Source organism: Panicum virgatum, chromosome 5K (genome assembly GCF_016808335.1).
Source record: "Panicum virgatum strain AP13 chromosome 5K, P.virgatum_v5, whole genome shotgun sequence".
In the NCBI taxonomy this organism is placed as follows: Eukaryota; Viridiplantae; Streptophyta; class Magnoliopsida; order Poales; family Poaceae; genus Panicum; species Panicum virgatum.
The window spans coordinates 16,960,947-16,971,738 of NC_053140.1; the positions used below are offsets into that span (position 1 = coordinate 16,960,947).

General features: G+C 49.4%; 2 protein-coding genes across 2 annotated transcripts; one reads left to right on the top strand and one right to left on the bottom strand.

Annotated features, from left to right (window-relative positions):
* Positions 1 to 1,919: 1,919 nt before the first annotated feature.
* Positions 1,920 to 8,241, top strand: LOC120706696 (myb-related protein P-like). The gene is made up of 3 exons (XM_039991401.1): positions 1,920 to 2,211; positions 2,338 to 2,467; positions 7,201 to 8,241. The coding sequence occupies exons 1-3, from the start codon at positions 2,079 to 2,081 to the stop codon at positions 7,940 to 7,942; spliced, it is 1,005 nt and encodes a 334-aa protein (XP_039847335.1). The 5' UTR covers positions 1,920 to 2,078; the 3' UTR covers positions 7,943 to 8,241.
* A 669-nt stretch (positions 8,242 to 8,910) lies between these two features.
* Positions 8,911 to 9,672, bottom strand: LOC120709748. The gene has a single exon (XM_039995406.1). It carries the CDS (start codon positions 9,670 to 9,672, stop codon positions 8,911 to 8,913), a length of 762 nt encoding a protein of 253 aa, XP_039851340.1.
* Between the last annotated feature and the right edge of the window lie 1,120 nt (positions 9,673 to 10,792).

Genomic DNA, 10,792 nt, shown 5'->3' on the forward strand with positions numbered 1-10,792 from the left:
GCTGGCTAGGTCAAATTTGATTTGGGTTGTTAAATGTATGTGTGTGAGGTGTAGACTGTTGAAATATGTCTACGGATCGTCCATGCGTTCGTAGCGAGAAAGTTTGTATGTGGCAATCATTATAGGTGTCAATGCTGTGGTATATGCAGTGTGTAAATGTGCGAGCGATTAAATCCGTCACAGATACACATTAAGGAGGTTGGTTTCGCAAAACTCTAGGGGATTTTTCTGTGAATTTGATGTTCGTCGAGTGCAGATTGGTTTCGCCAAGGATCAGGGTTTTTTTTTCATAAAGTTGCCATCAATAGAGTGCGTGCCGATTTTGTTGAAGTTCAGGTGGTCTTTTGTAGACATTCACAAAGACTGGAGGTTTTTTTTGTAAAATTGCCATCCATGGACTGCGGGTTGATTTCACCAAAGGTCCAGGGGGTTTTCACCAAATTTACGTCCCCAGATTGTCTATGCGTCCGTAGCGAGAAAGCTTGTATGTGGCAGTCATCATACGTGTCAATGTTGTGGTATATGCAGTGTGTAAATGTGTGAGGCGATTTAACCCGTCACCAATATACATTAAGCGGGTTGGTTTTGCAGAAGTCTTGGGGTGTTTTCTGTAGATTTGTTGTTCGTGGAGTGCAAATTGATTTCACCAAATCTCATAAGGTTTTATGTGGAGCGACGTAGATAGAGTGCGGGTTGATTTTATTAGAGTTCAGAGGTTTTTTGTTTGAAAAACTATAGTAAGCCCCACATATAATTGGTTACATGGGCCCCACATATGGTGGGACCTACTTGTGGGTCCTGTGGGTCCATAGTGGGGCCCACGTTGTCGGGTCCTACGGGGCCCATGGTGGGCCCACATGTGGGACCCATGTCCACAGGTCCCACATATGGGGTCAAATGCTCTAGAATTATTTATGATCGTTGGATCGACTGATCCGACGGTCCGACGGCCCATACATTTTTGTCGGTGTGGCCACCTCCTGGTGCAAGAAAATGCACCAGGATTAGTTAGATAGATGTGTATAAGGGCAATGGCACGTGGGTTTGGTAGTTTTTTCTACTTGTGCTATCCACCTCTACTTAATTTCGTGCCTTTCAAAGCGATAGAGTGGAAGGTATAGAATCCATCATGCCACTGCTTTGAGATGCTGTAATTGAATACCTACATCTTTCCACTTTGTAATGTGTAGCATAGCTACCTATTCTTTCTTACGCACTCAAAATAGCTCCCCTATGTCATTCTACTTTTGACGACACTAAGGCAATCAAGTGTCATTAAACATGCACCAGCTATTAGGGCTCACATGCCCGTTAAATTTGAGATGTTGAATCTATCTTCCATATTATTTTGACTCATTAATATTTTGTCAGTCCATTGTTAGATATTCAAACGTGATCATACCACATTGTCATTCTATGTTACTTTCTCCATTCCAAATTATATGTCATTTTATTTTTTAAAATACATATTTTTTTGTGTTTTAAGATGTATCCAGATGTAGCATATCTTAAGGCGCATAGCAAAAATGACCTATAATTTGAGACCGAGCGAGTAGTAAAGATCATGAAAATATTTTGTTCACCAAAATCAACATCAAACGGATGAAAAAGTGGTTCAAAATTTTCCACACTAACAGACAGCAACCATCCAAAATGGAACTCTGCAAAAGTGCAAAAAATGCTCAAATTCCACTCAATTACCAGCGTGTCCCTCGTGGATCCCCTGTGGTGCACGTAACGACAGGGCCCCTCCGATTTCCCCGATCATCCACGTGTCAGGTCCAGCGCCACGCATTCCCGTGGGCAGGAGAGCTGCACCCACGCTTTTGTTGGTACGTGCCCCCAGCGAAACGTCCCAGGCAAATTGGGAGACCCAGGTTTCTCCTTCGTGAGCGCCGTGTGTGTATATTTATCCACGGACCCCAGCAGAACTCCAAAGCTCCTCCCACTTGTTTCAGACCCATCCAGCTCACTCCACATTCCGCAGCGCCGGCGAGGCACGCAAGAAGAAGCCGCGTTTCTTGCAGCTGCAGCGGCGACCTCGCTCCGTCTCTCTCCTCTCGCAAACACAGAAGAGGATGGGGAGAGCGCCGTGCTGCGAGAAGGTGGGGTTGAAGAAGGGCAGGTGGACGAAGGAGGAGGACGAGATCCTGGCGAGGTACATCAAGGAGCACGGAGAAGGGTCATGGAGATCGCTGCCCAAGAATGCTGGTACGGAAGAACAAGCAAGTAGAGAGGGAAAAAAGAATTCCTTGAGAAAGCTGCTCCCCCCGCTCTTAATCGGTTGTCTGTCATGATTAAGCCGAGATTAATTTCTGATGAATCTTGGTTATGCAGGGCTGCTGCGGTGCGGGAAGAGCTGCAGGCTGCGGTGGATCAACTACCTGAGGGCGGACCTCAAGAGGGGGAACATCTCGGAGGAGGAGGAGGAGATGATCATCAAGCTCCACGCCACCCTTGGCAACAGGTGCGCCTCTATCAGACACTCTGCTCGTCTCCCCCCAACTGCTTGGAATTTGTGTGCAGACTCGATCTTGTGCTTTTTTTATTATTCCTGCATTCGAAGGAATTTGGTAGCACTGAACATATGTCGCACGGCGTCATAGTTCAGAGTTCTTGCATTCGTAGTAGTAGAAAAGATTCCGAGCTTTCTATGGTACCTTTCTATAGGTGATGAGCTCGTCAGAACTGACAGGCAAGTGAAGAACCCCCTGAAAGTTTCAGTCTGAAACATTGCGTCGGTTTTGTTGACAGAAAAAATTTAGGAAAGGCTGTGGTTAAAAAATATATATACTGTGCATTTACAAGTAGCGTTGAAAATTAACAGATGAGACTGAAAATAAGCCTTATCGAATCACTCAGGATACTGATCTTAAATAGGAAAATGAAGATATGGTAGTATTTTAATCTGCTCGTTTCTAGCATGGAGCTCTGCTTCCGTGACTATGCATTTTTTTTTCACCCAAGACAAATTTGGCTCTATTACCTTCAGTTGTGGTTTCTTATAAAACGGAGGCACATGTGCCAAGAAGCTCTGTTCCACTGTTTACTTTTCCCCACAAATCAGTTATTTAGAACACGCATGTTTGGATGTTGTTTTTAAAAAACCATACTTCAAGACATGTGCGAACCAAGTGCAGCAGGTCCAAAACAATATGATCTGCTTGCTATGTTGTAATGCCTATTGGTAGTGTTTGGTTAAAACTTAACAAAGCATCGTCTGCAAACGCACCTTCAGTGTTCAAATGCTAACAAAAGATTGTCCGCAAACACACCTTCAGTGTTCAAATGTGAACAAAAGACCGTCTGCAAACACACCTCTAGTGTTCAAATGCCCCATCACTTCGGGCTATTATTGGCAGAAGACGTTCTCAAATGAAACCCATTCTTCTGGTCTGGATGGAGAAAACAAGACGGTAGTACTTTCCTAGTCCAGCAAGGCATGCAAGCGAAACCTCGGCGATCTCCTCTGTCACTGGCCACTTCTGTCAATGGGTTGAGCCGTTGAGGTGGAGACGCCACCTCCTCTCTCGCCTTTGCACCGAGATGACGACCGGTCGATTTTTTTGTTTTTGCCCCCCTCGTGCGCGCGCGCTCACGAAAAGGACACGACCGGAAAAGGAGAGCGCAACCAGACACAGCAGAGCAGGGCCAGGCGGCGACTGCGTGAGCCACGCGCGCGCCGGTTTTTCTCGCCGTGGACATGGACGTGGGCCGGATCCCATTCCGTTAGCCGCCGGCTTGGCTGTTGCGTAACAGCGGCCGGCGGCGGCGCAGTCGTCCCCTCTCCTCTCGCCGTCTCGGCCGTCGACAGCCAGGGACAGGGCTGCCCCGTCGCCGTCGGCCGGTGACGGCCCCGTCGGGCGTCGGGCATTATTTCGCTGGGGGCTCGCGCATTGATTTTCCTGACGGAGGCGCTCTCTCAGGCAGCTCACCCTCACCGACGGAGGCGCCGATTGTCAGTGGGCGTGGCGCCGCGCGGTCCCTCCATTGGTCGGTTTTAAAATAATTCACTTTCACTGACGAGAACACAGAGTCGTACGTAGTAGATGCCACAGTAAAAAACTCCTGTGGCTGTGGAGTTCTTCGGAATGTCAAAATCAGCCTTGAGGATAAGGACCCGGTGTGTTCATCTTCATCAGCGTGAGTTGAAAATCCCCCCCCCCCATGTCCTGGCCTTGCGAGCCCAATTTCACCCATCTAGCTCCTCGAGTTCCAGAAGCCCTTTGGACCGAGGTGCAGCACGCCCAATCGCGACGGCTGGGCTTGGCTGGTCACTGATGATCACTGATGTCTTGTCTCTGCCGGTCCCATGCAGGGTTTTCCATGCCGGTAACAAAAAAATACCGGAGGTCACCGAGAAACACGTTTCTCGGATTTATCGGAAAATTTTCGGATTCGCCGTTTTGCTTTCGGATGAAATTTAGAAAAAAAACACTTCAATTTGTACAGGGAATAACTTAGATTATTTCCAAACAACCTAACAGCAAAACAAGATATAACAATGCAATGAGATGAGAAATATGATTTTGTTGAAGCAACAGATAGTCTTTTCAGTACGTAGCAATGGAGGCGCAGAAGCATCATCCTCCCCCGCCATCGCTGTCACCGCGCAGCACCCGACGCTGCCGGTCTCGAAGGCAACGAGACTCGCGTGTTGCAGCGAGCAGAGACAGGGATTGGGGTGGCGCCAGGTGGCAGCACTGCAGCAGCGGCTCGCTGGCTCCGTGCGTCGCACGCGAGACTCGGCAAGGAAGAAGGTGGAGCCATGCAGGAAACAGCGAGCGTGGCTGCACCTCTAGCGCCGATGCGCAGGAGAGGTGGTGTGCGGCCGCGGCAACGGCGACCAGGGGAGGAGCAGGGCGCGGGCACGCAGAGATCCGCCGCCGTCATGGCTTGCTGTGCAGGCGTGGAGAAGGGATGGGGAATAAAATGGATGAGATTTAGGGTCTGGAGGTGGCGGGAGGTTGCTTGGTATTAGACCGGGCCAAAATAATTTGGGCTGGATTCAAAAGTACCGAAAAATTTGGGCGATAAAAAAAAAATAGGCTGCACCGAGAAACACGATTTTCGGTTTTCTCGGAAAATTTTCGCCGAGAAAAAAAACCCTCCCATGTCGCCGCCCAACGTGCTTGGACCCTGGAGAGGCACGGAATCTCTCGTTTCTCACGTGCGACGGGGACGTGCCCCCTCCTCGGTCTCGGGCAACCGTCGTCGTGACATGCGCACACCGCTTGTCGGCAGGGGTTGCCACACTGTGCGTGCATCAAACCTCTGGCTGTGTTGAGTCTGTGAAAAAATTTGGGTTTTGATACTGTAACACATTTTATTGTTATTTGACAAATAATATCTAATTATGGACTAATTAGGTTGAAAAAATTCATCTCATTCTAATCAGTTAGACTGTGTAATTAATTATTTTTTCAACTACATTTAATGTTTCATGCATGTGTCAAAAAATTCGATGTGACGGGTACTGTAGAAAATTTTTTGGGAACTAAACAAGACCTTAGCTTAGTCCCTCTCTAGGCTCTAGCTGCTGTGTTACAGTATCAAAACCCAAATTTTTTCACAGACTAAACAGGACCAGCAGAATTTTGCTCCGCTCCATCTGCTTCTAAAACGATTTCATCTTTGTACAGACTGTACAAAGAAAGTTTTTACTGTTTCTGGTCCATCTGCTACTAAAACGAATTCAAGATCGTATTACTATCTTTGTCATTTTGTCGATCAGTGAGGGAGGGCAACGTGCACTGACACGGAACCATGGCTTGGAAAACAGTGAATGTCGTGGCCGAGATAAGGAACCACTTGCGTTCCCGATCCGATCCATCATCGGCCGCAGGAATGAATAGCAGCTGCTGCAGCATCAGCAAGATGGTGCATTTGCTCTGGACGCAACGGGATAACGGCTGTGTTCACTTCCCCCGAATTCTTTCAAATTTTTCATCACATCGAAATCACATCAAAATATTAAATATAGCAAATGATCCATGCATGAAATACTAAATGTAGGTAAATAAAAAAATTAATTGTATAGTTTTGATGTACGTTGGGAGACGAATCTTTTAAGTCTAGTTAGTCTATAATAGAACAATATTTAACACAAATAAACGAAAAGTGCTACAGTATTCTATAATGTCCGATGTAACTTTTTCTAACAGATTTTCGCGGATCTAAACACACCCAACGACGCCGCTGCGAGCGGGAGGCCTTCATTTAGGCGTCCCCAACGGCGGGTGATTTGGGCCAGCGATTTCATTTTTTAATCGATGAACAGTTGACGCATAGTGCTTGCTAGTGAGGAGTTCGTCGCCGATCGATTTGAGCGACGGGAGAACGCGCGCGGGTCCAGAGAGTAAATGCAGCCGGCGACGTCGCTAGCCTGGCGAGGACAGTTGCGGACGCCCTTAGAGCAGGTATTATGGGTGAGTGAATAGTGGACGAGATCCTAAGTGTTGGAGAGAGAATGTAGGAGAGAGATTGTGAAAGCATCTCCGCTCTCACTGCCAAGCAATAAATACTGCTAGGGTCCACCACCATGCACGACAACCTCACACTCTTGCAGCCGGCAGTAGGTGTAGACTATAAAACTTGCTCTTATGTTATGCCGCGATGGCACTCGCTGCAGCTCGGGTTGTTGGATCACCAGCACGCGTATTAATCATCGCCACATGCCTCTGCCGTGCTGTCTGAAAGTCTGAACCTCGTGGCCACGGCCACGCATGGCAGGGACAGGCACAGTACGGCAGCGAGCTCCTGTTCTTTGTAGTAACAGAGCATACAGCACAGTGCAGTCAATTGTGGCCATGTTTCATGTTTGGTTGTGTGTAGCACAAGTAGTATAAAAATTTTGACCAATAATTAGGGGTACTAAATAAAGTCAATTTATAAAACTAACTCCACAACCCTGCGCTACTCTGCGAGACGAACATAATGAGACCTTTGACTGCACGATTAGAGGATGGTTACTGTAGCATCACTGTAGCCAATCATCGATTAATTACTGTCATTAGATTCGCCGTGAAAAGTTATACCCATCCGTGAAAAAGTTTTACAAATAAACTTCGTTTAGTACTCCATGTATGTAAGATTTTTTTATCGGGAATTGTGCCTGCTACTCATGCTAACCTGTGTATCTGAATTCTGGAATTCTGACCCTGAAAATTCCCCCCTTTTTTTTTTGGTGTTGCGGCTCAGGTGGTCCCTGATCGCCGGCCACCTGCCCGGCCGGACGGACAACGAGATCAAGAACTACTGGAACTCGCACCTCAGCAGGCGGGCGGCTGACTTCCGCGACGGCGTCGTCGTCAACGTCGACCTCAGCAAGCTCCCTGGCGGCGGCAAGCGGCGCGGCGGCCGGGCCAGCCGCGGCGTGATGACCGCCGCCAAAGAGAAGGTGAAGGAGAAGGAGAAGGAGAAGGGCAAGAGGAAGAGCAAGGTTGCAGAAGCGGAGCACCAGAAGGACGAGGAGCAGCAGCTCAAGGAGGACGACGACATGGCCCTGTCGACGCCGAGCTCACACTCCCAGCCGTGCGGCGCTGCCCAGAGCGAGGAGCAAGCGCAGGGCAGCGCCAGCGGCCTGACGTCTGATGATGGGCACGATGAGGACCCATTGGCCCTGAGCGAGGAGATGATGAGTGCGCTTCTGGGCCCCGGAAGCCCAAAGCTGGAGGTGGGCCCGGACGGCTCGTGCATGGACAGTGACAGTGGCCCGTCCGTGGTGGTGGACGGCGAGAGTGGGCCCGGTGGGCCCACGGGGGATGTGGGCCAAGAGCTGGGCGACAAGGCCATCATGGACTGGGACTTGATGGGGCTGGACATCTCCACCGCCGGTGACATGTGGGACTACGCTGACATGGACGTGGTGGTCCCGGGTGGGGGCCACCACCAGCAGCAGCAGGAGTTGATGTCAGACCTCTTCTTCCTGGACAACATGTAGGGGGTGGAGCCATGGTGGCCCTGTGCATCTTCAGCTTGGCTTCTGTGATGTTTTTAGCTTTTCATCCAGTAGAGCTCGATGTATGTGGTGATGAGTGAGATAGGATAAGTATTGGTCTGGTGAGTGATGAACAGTAAGAGCGGAGAAAAATGTGCAAAAAATAAAGGGCCGGAATTGCTCCGTTAGTTGAACTGTTCAAATAAAGCCTGGCGCGGAATGGGGAGAATTCCCAGTGTTTGTACGGTTACAGCGTGTGATGGCAAATGTTAGGGCAGAAGCGTTTTCACTTTGATGCTGGACCTGCCGAGTTGCACCGTAGTGTGCCATGAAATGGATGGAACATTGCAACATGCTGCACGGATTGACATTTTCAGCTACTCATCGTCTTTGTAAAATGGCTAAATTATAGGAAAATTCAGCACATGCTACTCAATTCCCTGTCAAGTGAAGTCATAAATCCCGAATTCACTGAAGCCGAGTGTTACACATCCTGCATTTACCCGTGATTCTTGTGCATTGCCACACTGGTCACAAGTTTTGACATGATCCAATGTGCTGGCGATGCGAGCAACATTGCGCAGGCAAAGACAATTTCACTAGAATCTACAACTTTCAGCACAACAGCCTACACATTAACATCTGAAGAAGGAAACGGACATCGCAAAGGCCTGAAATATACTACTGTAATAATTTTAGTATCAGCTAGGCCCTACTCATTTGCTGAATGATTTCACACAGAACATCCCTGGCCTTTAATCAGTCTAATCAGTTGATGGCGCACAATCCAATCATTACGGAATAACTTCACACCATAAAATCAGTTCATACCACACAATCAATGAACTAATCTCCTACTGATGCACAATCGATGCTCCAGCAAAAGCTAACACTGCACTACACACCATCTAATTTCAGTCCAGTTCACACCAGTCATCGTTATTCAGTAATCAGAGGAGCAGCTCTAGTACCTAGGTCGGCTGAGCCTGTTGCTCCTTGGCCTTGCCCGATCCCCTTCCCCTCGTCCTCTTCGCTCCCCTCCCCCTCTTCTGACCAGCAGCAGATTCACCGGCCGATGGAGCACCGTCTGCAGCCGCGGCGCCAGCCGCTTTCATCCCCTCTGTCAGAGATCCACCCGGGTTGCTGCCGCAGCAGCAGCCGTTGCCGACGTTGAGTTCGCGGAAGACCCCCCTCCTCCCCTGCTCGGCGTGGTCGCCGGCGGGACGGGCCTGTCGCGCCGGGGCCTCCCCGGCGAACTTCCTCTTGCTGCCGCCCCGCGCGCTGCGGCCAATCGACGCCGCGTTCCCGCGGCCCGTGGGCGGCGGCCGCGGCGTCGAGGCGGCAGCACCCTGCCGCCGCGGGTGCGGCGTCCGTCCGGCGTCACGGTCCAGCGGCACGCCGCGCGCCGGCGTCGCCGTACACGCGGAAGCCGCCGCAGCCGTAGCGGCGGCGGCGGCGTGCCTACGGCGGCGTGCGGCGCTGCGGGGCGGGCCGCGAGGGGCAGCGCAGAGGTCGAGCTCGCGGTCGCGCGCGCGCCAGTCGACGCCCTTCTCGGCCAGCACCACCTCCCGCGGGCGCGCCGCGCCGAAGGGGTCGGGCTTGATCTGCTCCCTCCTCGCCTCCTCCTGCTGCTGCTGCTGCATCCCGGCCTGCTCCCGCTCCTCGCGCTCGACCTCGTCGGCCCACGAGAAGCCGAACCGGGTCGTCGGCTTGGCGCCGCCGCCGTTCTCCATCTCTGCCCTTCCGTTTCTCGGAACGCGTGGTTTGCAACTGCGCAGGTGGAGTGGAGGTGGTGGTGCGGTTTCGCGGTGCGCCCGGGTTTCAAAGTTTCGAAGTGGGGTTGCAACGGTCGCACCCAGCCCCAAGGAAAAGGACTAGGCTACCCCCGGGCACGTTCCCGTAGATTCGATGCAAATCAAGTAGAGCAACGGTCGGATGGACGCGGAGAGTAGCGTGTGCTGATCGGAAAGCCCCCGCACTACTCCCAGAGGCCCCCAGATAGCACATGCTAGCACACAAGTACTGCCGTTCTCCTGTTGGCGGGGCACCTAGCGGGCGAGCCGATACAGTAGCGACGAATGAGCGTTGTAATCTACTAGCGGCGCACGAGCACAGCAACTAACTACAGCATGTATTAGTTAATACCATATATGTAAGGAGATACAACTTGTCTAGAGCTGGTACATATTAATTAGGTAGCTTCCGTTTTTCTATCTGTAAATTTCTTTCTCTCATGTCTAGTTTTTTTTTGCACTTTTTAGTTCCCATTCGGGCATCGGGTGGGGATTACTTTGACAACTATATAATTAGGTAGATTCCGTTTTTCTATCTATAAATTTCTTTCTCTCGTATCTAGTTTTTTTTTTTTTTTGCACTTTTTAGCTCCCATTCGGGACATCAGGTGGGGATTACTTTGACAACTATATAGATATAGAAGTGCTTAATATTTCTCCCTTATATCATAGTAATTATTCAACAAAGAAAATTCATATATGAATATATGAAAATTTTGTGAAAAAAATCAAACTAAATATTTAACCTTCTTCGCTCTAAATTTTCAAAGTCACTTTTCTCAGAAACTTTATATTCCAAACTTAGTAACTTTGCACTTTGAATTTAGAAACTTTCATGTCACTAGTCAAAAACTTTTTACAAAAACTGACACTAAACTCTACTAACATGTTTCAAACATTATACTACTAAAAACTTCGTATTCCGCACCTTGACTCCAAATTTATAAACTTTCTACTAGCACATTATAAACTTTGTACATCTAGATAAAAAAACTTTGTTGTTCCATAAAATATTTTTAAAAATATCATGCAAATATAGGTAGGAGTAAATTGCACCAAG

Bases quoted from the DNA above. Each gene is read 5' to 3' on its own strand.
- LOC120706696 (XM_039991401.1), top strand. From the start codon at position 2,079: ATGGGGAGAGCGCCGTGCTGCGAGAAGGTGGGGTTGAAGAAGGGCAGG. The intron at 2,212-2,337 runs GTACGGAAGAAC...TTGGTTATGCAG, and splicing joins ATCGCTGCCCAAGAATGCTG to GGCTGCTGCGGTGCGGGAAG. The intron at 2,468-7,200 runs GTGCGCCTCTAT...GTTGCGGCTCAG, and splicing joins CACGCCACCCTTGGCAACAG to GTGGTCCCTGATCGCCGGCC.
- LOC120709748 (XM_039995406.1), bottom strand. From the start codon at position 9,672: ATGGAGAACGGCGGCGGCGCCAAGCCGACGACCCGGTTCGGCTTCTCG.